Source organism: Apteryx rowi, unplaced genomic scaffold (assembly GCF_003343035.1).
Source record: "Apteryx rowi isolate R43461 unplaced genomic scaffold, aptRow1 scaffold_27, whole genome shotgun sequence".
NCBI classification, from domain to species: Eukaryota; Metazoa; Chordata; class Aves; order Apterygiformes; family Apterygidae; genus Apteryx; species Apteryx rowi.
The window spans coordinates 1,057,735-1,075,073 of record NW_020449085.1 but is presented as its reverse complement, the minus strand read 5'-3'; the positions used below and the strand labels follow the sequence as shown (position 1 = coordinate 1,075,073).

Genomic DNA, 17,339 nt, shown 5'->3' with positions numbered 1-17,339 from the left:
CGTTTGGCAGGTTTCTGTTACTGCAGAGCTTGTTTTAGTCAACTGAAGCAAATTTGTATGCAACACCTCGAGTTTAAACAAATCTGTATTCAAATCGGAGAAAAATCCATCATTATTCTACTAGCAAATCCCCTTCCAGTTAGTGGGCTAACTAGATTTAATGCCCTGTGTGACGGCTGATGCTGGTTCCTCACCTCAGTGATTTGACTACAGTGAAGACGGGTGGGCAAGCGATTGCGATCCGGAGTGGGTTGCAAGGCACGAAGCTGAGCCAACACCCCCCGTCCGCGGTGCTTGGCTGGGCTTCACCCCACCCTCCTCCATGGGAACGTCTGTGATTTACTTCCAGGCTCCGCTTGTCGGAGCAACCCTCCTCCTCCTCCTCCTCCTCCTCGGCTCGCTTGACTGGGGCGACGGCCCGTCCCTACGCATTGCTAAGTAAAGTTTTCTGGGAAGATAAAAGTAGAAGTGAGAGCGAGCATCGCGCGGATGCATAAGCGGAGCGCATGGGCTGCCTTTTCTGGGAGGCTTCGTTTGACTTGGTGTTTCTTCTCCTTTCGGCTGCAAAATAAAAGCTGAAGGGGTCATTTGAAAAGCTTGAGATTGTAAATGTAAAACCCTTCTCATCTTTTCTAATAAATAGCTGAGTAGGAGATAAATCTATTGGGAGCTAGGACCTGAATTCTGATACTAAGCCTCAGTCCAAAACACATTTGTAATTGTAATTCAGTGTACGTACACAAACAACTCTTGGAAATTATCTGGCATATAATTACCTTAAATAAGTTTGGATTAGGAGAAAAGTTAAAAGATTATCAAGATGGATTTAATAAATGAAGCATTAACTGTGCCGGGCAGGCTGACTTTTTCTGTCCCTGTGAGCCAGGTTTTTAAAGCGCCTTGGGCACCATTGGAAATTCCAGTTTTCAGCTGAACGGTTTTGATATGCAGTTCTTACAGGTTTCCAGCAGTTAGTCTGTTTAGAGATTGCTTTTAAACAGCAGTAAGTGACTGTCCTTATTAGGTGCCTCAGCAAGGCAGAGCTTTAATGAAAGCTTTGCTTAGTAAGGACTGAAAAGCATTTCAATTTTGGGAAGATACAGCAAAAAAAATTGAGTGTTTTGAAACAGTGAAAATACCATATGTTAGTGTAGTATATGACGCTTGCCTAACATCTGAGTAGCCTTCAAAGTGTGTTTTCTCTAATTTCATACATAATTAAAAAGCAGCTTCCTGTAGCTCATTAAAAGTTGGGAGTCTTGTTGAAGCAGTGTACTTCTATATTTATTTGCATGAATAAAATATAGGCCTTAATATAGAATATAATAACTTCAAATATTAAATGTCTCTAATATAACTAAAGATTTATTTTTAAACAGTGTTTATCTTCCCTTCAGGAATGTCAACTTGCAAATGAATGTGGTCCCCAGAAGTATATTGTATTATTTTGTAGATCGTTTGACTAACTTTCCCCGCTTTTTTTTTTTATTAATTGTACGATGATAGCAAAATCCCCAAAGTAAGTTGCTTGTGGTGTGCATGCAAATAAGGTACGGTGGTGGCTTCTCAAATATAATGATGGTATCTCTTTATTTTAACAGGCTTTTGGAAACGCAAAAACAGCACATAACAACAACTCAAGCCGCTTTGGCAAATTCATTCAAGTGAACTATCAGGAGACGGGCACTGTGCGCGGGTAAGTGAAATCCCTGCTGGAACATGGTGTCTGTACTAGTATTCTTGCAGGCACAAGAAGTCTAAGCTGTTGGAGGTAATGCATGAAACAGAAGGTTAATTTTTTTGGCCAGTATGTTTCCCAAAACGTTATGCAGCAATCTCTTTAAAATTTATTTAAATCCATTGGTATGAAAATGTTGGTGTATCTGTGCTGCAAATGGAAACATGAAGCCACTGGAGCTAGCTTTAAACCAGCCCCTGTAGCGTGCGCTCTGACCGCGGCTGCCTGGACCTTAGGGCAGAAGCAGGGTGAAAAGCATTGGCTCGGGCTCTGCTGTTACAGTTAGGCCAGCCTAGCTCACGCGCTTGTGATTTAACCATCAYGCGCTTGTGATTTATCCATCCGTCTCCCATTAATCATGATGTCACCCGCATAATTAAGCGGAAATGTATCTCTTCTTCTGCAAATAGCAGTTAAGGCAGCAGAGGGGATCATTTTAGCTCGGGGGGCCCCCCAGGATGGGTCGGAGGGCTGGAGCGTGTGATGAGCGAGGAGCGGCTGAGAGCTGGCTTTGTGCAGCCTCAAGAAGAGAAAGCTGAGGGGGATTTAATTACCGTCTCCAACTAACTGATGTGCATTAGAGAGAAGAGAGAGCCAGGCTATTCTTGGAGGYGCACAGCAAAAGCCTGGTAGGCGAAGGACGCAAGTTGCAGCAAGTCAAACTCTGATTAGATTAAAAAATTCTGGTGGTCAAACACTGGGACGGGGGTCCAGAGAGACTCTAAAAATCTCCATCCTTGAATGTACTAAAAGCTTGTCAGGCAGCTCAGAACCTTGTGCAGTCCTAACTTTGGTTTTGAGCGTGTTTTGAGCAGGGCCTTGGGCTAGAGGACCTCCAAAGGTCCTTTCCAACACTAATTATTGCATAAATCTGTCTGACAAAGTGGTGGAGGCAGCTGCGTTGCAGGTCATAGGACAGTGYGGTTGCTTTCATCCACTGTAAGAGCAGTTTCAAGGCTGTTGGTGGTGGGTTGGGAGAGTATCAGAGATTTTACCACAACCTGGACTTAGTCCTTGAACAGTCTGCAGCTTCCTTATCCTCCTTCAGCTGACAGAGATGCTATCAGTTTAATCCTTAAATATTTACATTCAGGACCTTGTTCAAGAAAGCACCATAAAGGACAGAAGGTGGAAAAGCAGGAAAACAGTCATGAGGAGTGAGATGTTTTACAGTCTTCTGGGTTGGGGATTTTAGGGGCTGTTAGTGGGTGGAGATGGGCTGGTTGTGCTTCCCCACCTGTGGCCAAGCTGGAGAGCTAYGGGGAGCTGCAGTGACCTCCTTGCTTGCTTTGAGCTTGCAGAGAAATCTCCTCTAGCRATGCAGCTTCTCTTCCCTGGGCAAAAGTCTGCTCCAGCTGCCGATGTGCATTAGAGCTGTTCTGGGGAGCTCAACCTGTCATGACTCCTCATGTCTGCTTGCTTGTCTTRTACCTAGAATGCCTCTTTCCTTGTCTCTTCTTTTTCTTCCTATCCTTCACCTCATTTCTCAACCTCTCCGTCCATCTTTTCCCCAACCCTCTTACTGTCTTCTGCCACACATTTTCTTTTTTCTTTTTTCCCACTTCTACAAGACCGCGTTGCTCCTGCTACCCCAAACTCATGGGAAATGCAGCTGAAACTCAGATTCTCCCTCCGCTGTGGCAGAAGTGCTGCGTCGTTGGCAGCTGTGGGTGAAACACTGTGGATGGGCTTATCTGAGCTGGGCTTTCCCTGTGGCTCTCTTCGGTGTCAGGACGTTGTAGTGGCTCAAGCCAGCTTTAAATGAGCAAGGCTACATTAACTCTGCTTTCTGTCTGGGCTGATTAACTCAGCTGAGAAATAAAGTGTGCAAGTGGCATTCTAGGGGCTGTATTATTTCTGCAGCTAGCTGGGCCTTTGTGGCTATTTTTAGCRAATTGCTTTTTAAATTTTTCTTTCTTATTTTCCAGCAGAACAGTATCACTTGAATAGCTTCCATTCATTTTTTTCTTCTTCCCTTCTGCATGAATTTGAATAGTCTATACACCTTCCAATCCAGCAACTGTTTTTTCATCCGATTTCTAATCTGATTTTTTTTTATTATTATTATTATTATTATTATTATTAACTTTGGTCAGCAGTTCAATTATATAAGGATAAGCCTCAGTTTTTAATTTTAAAACTCAGTTTTAAATACTTACTTAAACATGGGGTAACAGGAATCCAACAAATCCTTAATAATGGATTATCTTGTCATGGTATATCGGCTCTACGGTAGTGGCCTCTACTGTTATTTGCAGGTTTCTGCCAATTATCGTTGTATTAGTGTGGTCTAGTCCTAAAACTAAGAGGAAGGCTCTGTCCTTTCTTTAAAAATGCAGTTGTCAGGTCTTTTGTTGCATGGTGTGATGTGACTGTGCTTTGCTGCAAGCTTGAAGTGCTGCCCCACTGACAGCAAAAAGACATTTTTAAAAGCTCTTCCTGGGTGATGAGAATAAAATACTGTGTTTCCCTAGTCTTAAAAAGAAGTTCACAAGTTTGTTTTCRTTTTTTTAAGCTTTGCATAGATTTTAAGCTTTGAGTCTGGCTACCTGAGTCAAATATCTCCCTGTGTTGTGCATACTGTTTGCTTTGTTACATGTAACTGTAATTTGTGATCCTGAATCCGAATTTTGCATTGCTCATAGTCTGAAAATAGCAGCTGGATATTTGATTACAAACTGAGTATAATGGCCAGAACTTGAAGAGAATATAAACTTAAGATATGCAATAGCCAAGATACTTAGTAGTAGCCAACCCCACCCCATGAAATTAAGCCTTTGAAGATGTGCTTAAAATGGATGGAGTATGAGCAATGGCTACATTTAAGTGCGTTCCCATAAGGCTTTATGAATTTAATAAGTCCTGTTCAATGATAAGTGCCTTCTGGAGGAAGGTCTTTGCAAAGTCTTTAGTCCCTGTAAGATGATCAAAAGCCTCAAYGTCTTAAACACTCCATAAACCTGCAGAAGAGCCGGATAGGAGACATTTAATTAAAAAGCAACAATGCAAAGGTATAATGTTAAATTTGTGCAATGGCATGAGCCTCTATCACAAATACCATGAGTTAGCACTTTCAAGCATATTGTGCTTGGGTACTTTGCATGTTGGTATATGTATATTCAATTCCTCCTCAAATTTCAGGTGACATTACTGGTTTGCTAAATACAGGTTCTGTAGCATGGCTAGGTTAGTATTTTGCACAAACTGCTGGAGTTCCTTTTCTTTGCTATTAAACCCGTGAATAAGGAAGAGACAAGTTTTATGTAATTGGCAACAGTGGAAAGAAAAAACATTTGGGGATGTCTACTTTTTATACTTATTTTGGTTTCCTTTTTCACTATCCTATTACAAGAGTGTCTTTTTTGGGACATATATTTGTTGCGATCTTTGCACCTAGCAAGGATTATCTTACTGGAACAGTGTTTTGGTTGGATCTACCCAAAAAAATTAAAAGGTAGTTGGCCATGCTTTAAATAGGGGGTTTGACCATACGACCTCCAGAGGACCCTTCCAACCTAAATTATTGTATGAATCTTACTTTTTTTTGGGTCTCTTATGAGAACAGAAATCATAGGGGAAAGGATTAAATGTCAAGAGCAGTGGACTTGATCCAGGTGGACTTGATCCAGGCTGAACTGCTCTCTGAGTGGGATTGGGACATTCTAATACCCTTTTCCCTACCCTGATCATTTACCAAGTCTACACTGAATTTTATTTCTTGACTTAAAAAATAAAAATTTGTAAAACATGAACGTCCAAGTGACTTTTATGAGAGAAGGGAAGAATTCCTGAGAACGCAAGCAATGAATAGGTCTGGTTCCCCAACTGGAGATCATAGTGAAGAAGTGAGYGTAGGGGCATCTCATTGTCCTGCCGTATCCAAAGTTAATTGGGTTTTCTGACTTGTACACGCTACTTAATACAGCTGTTGAAAACACATGGCTGCTAAAGTCATTGCCACATCGCTGTGCTTCTGTAGCTGCAAAAGCACGGCCTCTGCTCTTGTGTTTCAAGTTGCATCATCAAAGCTGACAACTACAACTCCAGGTTCCAAATCCCTATCATTACTGYTTAGCACTGTGTGTGTGTAGGGGGGAAACCTGTTGAATCTTGTTTTAGCTAGAAAAGCTTTGTATTAATATGTAAATTAAGCATGTTTATTATGAAGGCTATTAGGATAAAGTGTAAGCTCCAGTAAGTAACTTCTGCAATTTTTTTTTAACCATAGCCACAATTTAATAACCCAAGTTTTTACTGAAAAGCGGCTGTTCTGGCAGAGGGAATGATATTTTGAGTACTGATTCTATAGCTAAATCTTCTTTTGCAAACTTTTGTATCCAGCTGTATTTCTTGTTGAAGTAGGATCTGATTGTGCACAACCCTTGGTCTGCAAGCGATTTTATTTTGCTGGCTTTGGATTAAATAGGTATCCTAGATTCTTAGTTTCTGTCAAAATTTCCCCCTGCACTCCCTGCCCATAGGCTAACTCATCTGAGATCATGTTTTTCATATCCAAGTTAGTGTTGGCTTTGTATCAAACCAAAAAACCTCAAAAGCCAAACATAATATTGGGCTTGTTCTGCCTAGGAAGAAATTTATATAACTAAGTGAAACAAGGCTGAAACTTTTATTTTGTATACTAAAACTGAAAAGTCCCAGTAAAGCTGTGTTCATTTAAATTGAATATTTGGTCAATGAATAACATTTTTATTTTTTCTTCCAGAGCTTATGTTGAAAAGTATCTTCTGGAGAAATCCAGACTAGTCTATCAGGAACACAATGAACGGTAGGTGCCTATATTTTGCTTATATGTTTGGTTTTGATTTTTAAATGTCTTGATAGCATGGCAAAGATAGCTCCAAACTCTGTTTTAACTGCAAAAGGGGTTCAGGATTTTCACACTTCTAATGATGTAATGATAGTTGCTTCAAAGATAAATTATGTATATAAATTCTCTACTGCGCTGGCTTGGAGAGAAAAGTCAAAACTCAACAAAAGCTCTAGTAGTTTGGATTTGGAGTAGATGATATTAAGTTGTATCTTCTCACGTCCTGGCCCACTGAGCATGTGTTTAAACTAGCTCTGATCACACATGCTGTAATGACTAAGTGCAACAGTAAATACCTGTGCATCAAGGAGAAGACAGACCATACGCTCCTCCCGCCTGCCAAAAATGTTCTGAAATAACTGAGCAGGATTTGCATTTTTTAAACTGTGGCAGATGGAGGCACCAGCTTTGCTGCATTAGCCTGGTAAAATAGCACTGGTGCTAAAGGCAAGGGAACTGCGTGCAGCTCCCTTTTTCTGGCGGGTTTGCAAAGTTGCATCTCCCATTTCCTAAGCGAGTGCTCTGGTGTCCAGACTGCTTTTTGGTGAACAGCTCTGTGCCATCTCTTGACATGGGGTTGTCAGGTAGCCCAGCGTGCAGCAGGATGCCTTGCACCAGGGAGAGTGCAGGTGAGCGGGGACGCGGTTCTGCGGGTTGGTACGCAGGGTGCTCAGCTGATGGACTGGGAAGCTCCGTGTCCTGAACCTCCTCGCTTTCAACATGAGCTGTGTGTTTCATCTGTGCGGCGGGGTGTGGGGGTGGGGGTGTGGGGGTGGATGAAAGAGTAGAAGTAATCCTTGTGATAGGAACTGGAATCAGAAGTCCATCTTGTTTTGATYGTCTCCAAGACCCAAGGATTTTGCTCTCCTCCATGTGCAGGGAACATGAAGGGATCTCCACCCAGATTGATTTCTAGCTCTCTCTGGCTGGTGGCACAGATGTATTTGAAGCTGCCGGCTAAGCGGAGATCAGAACCCCTTTTTGCTTCTGAGCAAATCCTCTGATTTGCTTCCTATTAAAGCAAATACCATCCTTTCCCTTGGCTATGTTTTTAGAAGGGGGAAGCTCACGTGCATGTTGAGGAAGAAGGCAGTTTTGTTGGCATGCTCTGCCCAAAGCTATGGGATTGGGAGCAGCTGCCAGCTCTCTGGATCCACCACTTGGGTCTTGGAGTCAGGCAGAAGCAGGTGACTGCTAAGGCCACCCTGGCCCTGGGCAGCTGCAGGAGCAGAACTTCAGATGCTGTTTGAACTGCAGAGCTGGTTTAGGTGGCCACTGAACTGCAGGCTTTTTGGTGTATGATTTTGGAGCTGGGCACTGAAGTCCACCTGATCTCAGTTCTCATTTCCTAAGTCTTTTTCTGGCCGTAGAAGCCTCTCTTTGCTATGTGGCTGCCTGTTTTGGGAGCAGCGTACGACTCAGGGGGGAAAATCAAGTTCTTCATTTTATTGACAGTCCTTGACTTATGTTTTCCATTGTCTTTATGATTACTGTCATATGGATTATTATATACCATTTGTTTTCTTGTGAACTTGTGAACTATTTAATATCTAATTTTGGGAGGAAGATGGTATTTTAATTCTGTTTTAATTCTATTTTCTTAGCACACTGAAACCATCAGAAGGTCATCTAGAAAAATCTAGAGATAGACAACAAAGTTAGGCAAATTGCTCTTTCCTAACTGCAACTTATTTTTCTGTTAGGTACTCCTTTCTCGGTAATTATTACTCTGATTTTAAACAAATTTGCTGCTTCTAATGCAAAAGATAGTGAACTTTCTGTCTTCTGATGTCTCTCAGCTCTTGGCACCTCTGCCTGTGCTCCCCTTGGAGGTAGTTGTTCTTGCGGAGGTCTATGTTAAATCTTGTGTATGGGTGGGAGATTCTTGTCACTCAGCTGAATGTCGTAACTCATCCTTCACCAACCAAAGGATCTGGTGCGTGAAGTCTCCCCAAATGCTGATGGATTGATCCCAAAGTTAAATGGCGTACAGCCTCAAATTTGACAAATGTACTTTGGAGCGTTGTAAGATAACTAAATATGTTTTCACTTGGAAAATGTCTGACATAAAAGCAATGTTTTAATTTTAGAAATACTGTTGTACTGTTAGCACTAAGGGCTTTATAGCCACTTTGAAGCAAAACAGATGCGTGTCATTTGGTGTGTTTTTAATATTAGTAATATTCAAGTATTTTGAATATTTTAGTAGCCATAAAAACAGATTTTCCGTTCTGACATACAATACTGTGACTGCGAAATTATTGGCTTCTTTGTGGCAATAAAGGTTTTTTTAAAAAAGAAGTAATTTCTGCATTTTAAGGAAGTATGTTGTTTTGATTCTAACAAATATACAGTCATTGCACACGCTTCTGGAGGAAAACACACCTATGTTATCTAGGAATCCTTGAAGTATATTGTTGGGCGGTGGATGTCCTTGCATGGAACAGAGGACCTAATTCTCCATTACCCTGGTCTGATCTTTTGCAGCAGTGCAAACTGGATGTGAGCTGCTCTCTAAACTACTGCCTGCGTTAAATGTTCCAATCTTTGCAACACGGTTTGGACTTTGAACCCTCTAAGGCCTTTGTAAATCGGGTTCAGGGCTTTTTCATCCATTTCTGCCTCAGGCCAGGTTAGCAGCCCAGATGAAACGAGGACAGAGGTTGAGCTCTTCTGGGACTCGGAGGGCTCTAGTGGCACAGGGCTTCAGTGACTGCTAGTTGTCACAGCAGCAGGGTGTCTTTCAAGGGACCACGGCTGGATTGTATCATCATATAAACTGTGTTTATGGGAAGTCCACCCACGGAAAAGTGGCATGGACTTCAGATTGCTCCCGGTTTGCTGAAAACTGGGTGGTCGCGTGGTGTATTTGGTTTCAGCAGGTCTCTTAGATGTCCAGGAAACAGATGCATCTCATTCAAGACACATTTGACCATTTCCTCTGTGTCCTTTCCAAATTCATGAATTTTTTAGGGTTTTATCTTCTTGCTGTCCTGTCCACTAAATTGCTGACTTCTATCAAAGTCACCCTGCTAACATAAAAAAGTGTCATCTTCCCCTTGCGTGCTCAAGTTGTACACGCAAGCCTGAGTTGACAAGTTGGGAAATCAGCTTACGGTGTTTACCTGTGCTTCTCTGCTTAAGGCTGATACTTGCTTTCAAGTTTAACGTCGTTTTTATTTGTTACCAGGAACTACCATGTATTTTATTACCTCCTGGCAGGAGCGAGCGAGGAAGAAAGATCAGCTTTTCATCTTAAGCAGCCTGAGGAGTACCATTACCTCAACCAGGTGGGACTACTGTACGGGCGGCTTTGCAACAGGCGCTCAGCTCTGTTGACCTGCTGCCTTTGCTATTGCCGCTACTTAATGCCAATAAAGAAACTGTCAGAGGGAGAAGCAGTAATATTTTACCTGTTCTTTGTATGAATGTTGTTTAGGCGTTCACATCTGTCTTCTGAGTAGAAGAAAAGACAAAAACGTGTCCATTTGTTACCAGTTGGTCCTTAGGGTATAATATCTTGCATGAGGGTAGTCCTAATTCTGTAGCTCTGTGGCTGTCTGTTAGCGTGATCCTTGGAATTTAACAATATAATAAGTTTAATATAAGCAAAAAAAGCCCCATAGAAACCGTAGAAAATGTGTGAATTAAAAATGAGTGAGCTGCTACCATTGGACAACTAAATTCATGCTTCAGAAAATCTAATTTGCTTTAGGTATTTAAGATGCTGTTATCAATTGATGCTGCTTTTGGCTCAAAAAAAAATGGAGTAGGAATATGTGGAACTGTAGTTACCTTGTACAATGATTTTTAAAAAGTGTCATTGCAATTTTCTTGGAATGGAAACTTGAGTAGCAGTAAAAAGCAAGTTGACCTAGAAGTGAGAGAGAAGCTTATAAGCACAGTACAATACAAATAGCCTTTAGTCTTTCTAGAAATACAGTTTAACTCTGTAAAATGTTTCAATTACTCAGGGCTTTTTTAAGGTCTTTAAAGTGGGCTATCAAAGTCAAAATATATTGTAATATTAATGACTACCACCCACACTTAGCAGGCTCAGGAAACTCGCACAAATGAGTAACATATTAAGAGTTTCAGGCTTTTGCTGTGTCTCTGTGCTTGGGCCTTCTGCATCCGTATGCGCTGCAGAGGTTGGAGAACATGGTGTGTTCTTTACGACCATCTGTGCTGCAGTTTTGAAGTCRGAAAGTGCCAAGATAATTTGGATTGAATGTTTTGGCAGTTTTGCAGATTTTGTTGGGCAATCCGGTAGTTTTATGTTACTCTAAAACATTGCTTTTAATTAATTCTTCTTCTTCTTTTTTTTTTTTTTTAATAGTAGCAGTTAAAATTTGAAGGTCCATAATGCTTTAAGCAATATAGTAAATCCAATGGCATATAATGTGTTGATCTGATAGGAATGAGATATTTTAGGTTGAAACGTGTTTTAATCTACGTTATGATCCTGTGGACAAGTAGACTGCAGAAAGATGCTAAGCTACGTCCAATGGATCATGAAAGTAGGCTCTGGACTTAAGTAAATGCAATGTATGCAGCATAGTGATGTTTTGGATATTTAGGTTTTTGATCATAATCATTTTATTACACTTATTGTTAGTATTTGAGAGACAAGTTTGCATTGAGAATTATGTGAAAATAGCTCCTTTAAATATGTTCAGTGCACCGGTTCATATTAAGGCTTTCTAACAATGCAATAACATCTTTCCCATGTCCTTTAGTCAAAGGGGAAAAAGCAAAATAARGAGAAAACAGAAAAAAGAGGAAGCTTAATAGGGATGTAAACTCTGGAAATATAAAAGGGCAATGTAATAACATGACCCGTGAGCATTCACAGTAACTTCTTAAATGTGTCAGGGAGAAATCCCTACCTATTAAAAAGGAAAAAGAGCCAACTGGAGATGAACATAAAAGTTTACTGTAAAAGTTTAAAAATTAAAATTATAAAGCTATAAAGCATTGAAACAGATTCCTTTAACTCAAGGACTGACTTAGTCCTTGAGGCAAGAATTATTTTCTTTTTCCCAGGTTCCTCAGTTCACGTTGTGTTATGCAATATAAAATTGTATTTTGCATTGCAGATGAGAAATAATCTATTCAGATATTTCAACATAAAATGTTCTGTCATTTTGTTGATGTAAATATAGAAAGCAAGGTGGAAAAAATATTTTCACTTTTTTATGAACAACTTTGCTTATAATATCTCCTGGGTTTGGATGACTTCTGCCTGTCAGATAAGACTGATAGCAGTCCTACCCTGCAACTTGCTGAACATATTCTGTGCTGCTTATTCGTRTTAATCCATACGGAAATTAGTAATTTGCAGGACTGGGTCCTTATTTAGTTTAATTTCAGCTCGGTGCTGGAATCTGAAGCTCTGGTGCCGAATCTTTCTCCCTCTCGGGACTGCTCACCGGTTCCTGAAAGCAGACATGTCCTGCACTGTTGGGATCTTTTTTTTTTTTTTAAACTGCATCACTGTCTGATTGGAAAAAATAAAACTTCCCCCAAAGCTTCCCAGTGTTGCTTGTTAATTTGTCACGGGATGACGGTTTTGCAGCACGGGAACCCGTCTGCAGCAGAGCTTGAGAGCAGGAACACAAACCTGCTCTTCCGCTTGCCTCTAGGTAAACCCAGCTTTTTCAACTGCGGAAGTTTAATGCTCTTAAAAAAAAACCTATTAGGCTTGCAGCATGAGAAATCATGGTCCGAACGTTCGGTGGGAATGCTGCCTAACTCGGTCCGCCTTGCTTTCAGCTGACGAGGAGACCCCGCAGGCAGAGCTGGGAGGACTATTGCTGCGACGCGGAGCCGGTCAGTACAACACGCGCCCTTCCGCCTCGCTGGCGCCGGGCTGCTGCTTTGCTCGCTCGCTGCGCCCAGACCCGAGGAGGAGGCCAAACTCAGCTTAATTTTAACCTGTCGATAACCCTCTCCGCCCTGCGGCGATGTTGCTCGTGTTTTAGCTCGGGACAATATCGATATTCTTTCCATTGCCCTTTTTTTTTGGTTGCTTGCTTCTGGAAAGCCTCTTTTTTGGGTTAGCTTGGGCATCTAGTCTGAGCGAATAGCTGTGACTTTTTGATATAATGCACATTGGTTGGTTTTTCTTATAAATCGTGTTGCGGAATATTTGTGAGATGGCAATATTGTGAAAATTGAAATTGCTTTCTGATAAAAGAGCAGCTCAGTCTCCAGGAGCGCTGAGAGCTGGCTCGTTTTAACGGCAGTTCTCGCAGTGGCTGCAGCAGTGTATCTGCCTGCCAGCTTCTAGGAAAAAGAAAAAAGAATAAAAATAAAAAGATAAAACCAAACGCAGCCCCCCGGCCTCCCCATCTGTGAGAAAATCGGATCCTGATATTACTGGAAACGCAACCAAGTCTTTGTTTGGAAATAGTTACCGTCCAGCTCAACCCCTGAGCCCTTTCCAAATCGATCTAACCAGAAAAGGGCACGGGGAGCTTCTCCCCCTTCCCCGGCTCCTCCGCCGCGCCGAAGCCCGGGACGGCGGCCTTGGCGGGCACCCTGCCTCGGCTTTGCATGGCCTGCAGACATGTCCGTGCCGTGGTCCCCGTCGCTTTTGCCTTGCACCGGGAAGCATGCTTTAAATCGACTGCATGTTGCTGCTGCTGCTGTCGCCGCTTGCTTAACGGTTCCCAAATAGGTATCCGACAGAACACGTGGGCAATCTGAGCAGGGCTGTATTTCACCGCGGCTGAACGCGCAGGTTGAGCAGCGAGATTGCAGCTGCAGAGCCTCCTTCCGCGGGAGGGGAAGGGAGCCGAACTCCCTAAAGCTTAAAGAAAATTCGAATATTGGCATCCTTAGGAGGCCCTGCGAGAGAGGGAGGGCAAAGTGGCTGTTCCACCGTATGCCTCGGTATGCTGTAGGCTTCAAAGATTTTAATTGCTTAAGGAATCGGTTCGAACAATTAATTGGAGCTATTGCAAGAAAAGCAAAGCCCAGCGTTGACATGTTCCCCTCGACCGGGGAAGGGCAAATAATGCGGTGCCAGCTCAGCAGCGTGGGTGCCACGATTCAGTGGCCGTATTTTGCATAGCAAACCTGTGTGCAATTTGTCTCTTCATCTCCTCAGGTACTTTAGGTTGCTCTGTATTGTTTTCTGTGGTTTTCATGGTAAATCACCTCTTTTCTTCAGTGATGATGCACCTTTAAACATACTCTGGGCTTTTCCCTGTCACCATGCTAGGACTAAAGGGATTAATGCCAAAGCAGGAGACCTTTAACTGCTTTAGAAGTCCCATTTATAAAGAACCCCCTATTATATCTTCTTTAAACTTTTCATGGAAATACATGGTTGCTTCAATTTAATGACAGTAAGCAAGGGACTTACTTTTGCTTGGAAGAAGCCAGGGAACTAATTGCCCCAGCAGCATATTGATGACTAGTTTAGCATGCAGGCAAAGGCCTTTTAACACTTGTCTGCCATAATATCAAGGAAACTCTTGAAAAATTATCCATTAGGAAAAAAAGCATAGTACAAAGGTGAAATACTGCATGTAGCATCTGCTTTTAAAGAGATGGTTTGCAAAAAGCCTTTCCATACGGATGAACGAGTTCTGCAATTATTATGTAAACTGTTAATTAAAGTGCCTTTGGCTTGGGTCATATAACTTCTGAGCCAGCTCTAGTATGTCACTGTTGACTTGTGACTTCAGTTTGGAAGAACGATGCCACCTAAAGAAATGGTTTCCCGGAAAGTAGATTGTCAGCAAAACCGGTGCTTGGTATCTTAAAAGCTTTTTGCAAGTCTTATTTGCAGATATGTTTGCRTCATGCAGATTCCAAGTACCACCTTGAGGGATGTGAAAACCTCTCCAAATTATCCTCAGCATTTTTGTGTTGGCCAAGGAAGCCCGTTGTCCACCGCAGCCTCTTGAGGTAGCAGCTGCAAGGATTCGAAGAGAGTCTTGCAATTTATTACCTATGATCTAGCAGTCTTTGTTCAGTGTCAGCTTGGGCCAAAACAGAGTGAGAAGTGAAAACTCTTTATCCTAATCTTTTATGGTATAGATAGTCCATTGGTGATCCCTGCTGGTCTTGCTGGACTAGAGTGTAGTTACCTGTGCTGCGCTCCTTTGAGTAAGTTATATGCATAGTTAGCTTATGCACCTGTGCTCAGTTAAAACGGGTAAATTGCAATAGTGAAAAATTCACTCTTTTGAGTATTTTCTAAGCAGATGCAAGCCCGTTATGTTCTAATTAAATTTTAGACCCGATATGCATTGATATTGCGCATGGTTTTAAAAATCGTGCAAGATATTCCTACTGTTGGCCACCTTTTCTAAATTCTCTTTGTCAGTGCAATATAAAATTGTCGTGCCTGAAGACCACTGATAACAGTTTTAGACTTTATTTTTCAGTTGAACTAGGTTTATGACAGTGCACTGGACTTCTCTAGCTCTTAGGGATGGGGCAATTGTGTATGAGGAGGTAACTTTTTTGAAATACATACTTTAAATAACAATTGTGCCCCATAATCAGTAACTATCGCTGTAATGAGACTAACTGGTGGGATGAAAAACAAGAATACCAGGGATGTAGTTGCAAGGCTTTAATTGCATACGGGTGCAGCGAGCCACAAAGCTGGTACTATAAAATAACTTTATAAGTGAGCGTGAGTGTCTGTTTTCGTGTAACAGTCAATATCCTGTGATTACTTGGTATCCATTTAATGAGGTTCGCTGTAGGGCTCTTTTAGCTCTGTTTGGTGCAGATTTTCAGAACCATTTGTGCAAAAGTTTGTGCACGCTTGCTCACGTGGCGCATATGTTTTACAGACAAATGCGCCAAACTGTCGATCCGGCTACTTAATTCATTGTCGCTGTAACTGTAGATAATTTTTTTTAAATTATGTGCCTAGATTAATTTGTAAAAAGTCTCAGTTCAAGTGGCAGTAYGCTATTCTGAGGTTTAACATAGCATATATTGGGTCTTACACAATAACCCAATTTTGATTTGGAGACTGGGGGTTTTCTTAGGTAGCAACGTAAAGAAAGGATTAAATATAGGCTATGAAGAGGGATAGAGTAATAGATCACACATGGGCCTAAGGTGAGCCAAATCACACAAAAAGTACTTGGCATTATTAATTTATGTACTCATTAAGGAGAATTAATTTAAATATGCTTCCTAAATATTGAAGCAGGATGATTTTATTTGGGCCCAGAATGTAACCTGAATTCCACTGTTTTCTCTGAAAGTATCGGTGACTGCCATCGGTTTGGGGAGGATTCAGAAAAATAAAGCCTTCAGCCTCGAAACATTGGCCTCCCTGAGATATGAAATTTAGTGGGTTTCAAATTCCCTCATTGCTGCCGTTTTGAAAAAATGGGTGGGTTTTTGGAATCAAGTTAAATATATAAAACTTTTGCTTTCCTGTGCAGCATTTCATTTCACTGATACTTTACATGAAATCACATTTTATTTTTGAAATACTTTAAAAGTGAATTCTTCCTATTTAGCTGTAGGAAGTCCTAATGAACCAGGACAATTAATCTGGAATAAACTGCCTGTAAATGTATAACATACTTCATATTGTTGCTAATTCACATCCTTTTTGGATGCTAATTCTCCCACACTGACACTCTTCCAGTGCTGTTTGTAGTATTGGTGTGACTTACCTCTTTCTTTAGAGGCTAAAACATAGAGTTGAGATAAAGACTTACCTGCACGAGAAAGCAGCCAAACAAGTTGTTGTGGCAAAGCTATTCCAAAGTAGCCCCTGCTACGGTCCAGGTTATTCTAAAATAGGTGTGACAGTGTGATGTGTGGTTTAGGTGCAGAGTCCTTTGAAAGAAAGCAGATTTGAAGGACAGCTTGCTACGCAAGACAAAAACACAATGTGGAGTGAAAACGTCCGCATGGGAAGTTAGTGCCGCATAGTTATAGCATTTACATTTGCTCTCCAGCCAGCTTTCCAATAAAGTCATATAAGCAAATTCTTCCTGACCGCTTGATTAAAATTTTTTTTWAAATTTTTTTCATTGTGTGTTCTTTGCAATATTTAAGAAGAGAAATTCTGCGTTGCCACTTGAGCTAATCCTGGCCTTTTGTTGCATTGCATACGTGGTACTTGCTATATCCGCTGTGGCACTGTGGAACAGGCATTCAAAGCAACACTGGAGGAGCGAACAAAGCGTTCGAAGCGTACGTGTGGGGGGAGGAAGCGTCGGAAGGGCTGGGTATTCTTCCCCATAATGTTTATGGGGCCTCCCGTATATCTCATTTCCCAGCGCCAGATTGGAAATGTTCTAGTCGCTGATAAAAGGCATGGAAATTACTAAATGATATTTATGGAGTGCTGAATTGRCCATCTGGACCTGTTCTGATCTTAATTTCTTTAAATGCTTCATCTTTCTCTTTGAACCCAACAGGACTGTTTCTCCGTTGAAGGGGAGGACTTGAAGCATGACTTTGAGCGCTTACAACTAGCCATGGAGATGGTGGGGTTTCTTCCCAAGACTCGCAGACAGTGAGTTTCTTTTCCGCATTAATAGTATCCATAATAAATGAGATAATGCACATGACTTATGCTAACTTGACTCTACTGGGCTCTATATAGTGTATCAGAATGCTGATGGGAGGAGGAGTAAAACAGTTGCACCTTCACACAATAGAGGAGTAAACAATATTTAAAGGTATAAGCAAAATACGCCCATTGTCAGTGTAGATAACAATTCTGGTTATGCAAGTTGAGGGGCTGCAGGAGGTTGGCACCTCGAAGTATTTTTG

General features: G+C 41.5%; 1 protein-coding gene across 1 annotated transcript in view; it reads left to right on the top strand.

The window, feature by feature from the left end:
• Positions 1–17,339, top strand: part of MYO9A (myosin IXA) — a 191,584-nt gene that overhangs the window by 55,442 nt on the left and 118,803 nt on the right. The window contains exons 3-7 of the mRNA XM_026068429.1: positions 1,602–1,696; positions 6,462–6,524; positions 9,757–9,856; positions 12,342–12,398; positions 16,982–17,079. Of these exons, the coding sequence (XP_025924214.1) occupies positions 1,602–1,696; positions 6,462–6,524; positions 9,757–9,856; positions 12,342–12,398; positions 16,982–17,079 (413 nt within the window). The remainder of the gene's footprint in view (positions 1–1,601; positions 1,697–6,461; positions 6,525–9,756; positions 9,857–12,341; positions 12,399–16,981; positions 17,080–17,339) is intronic.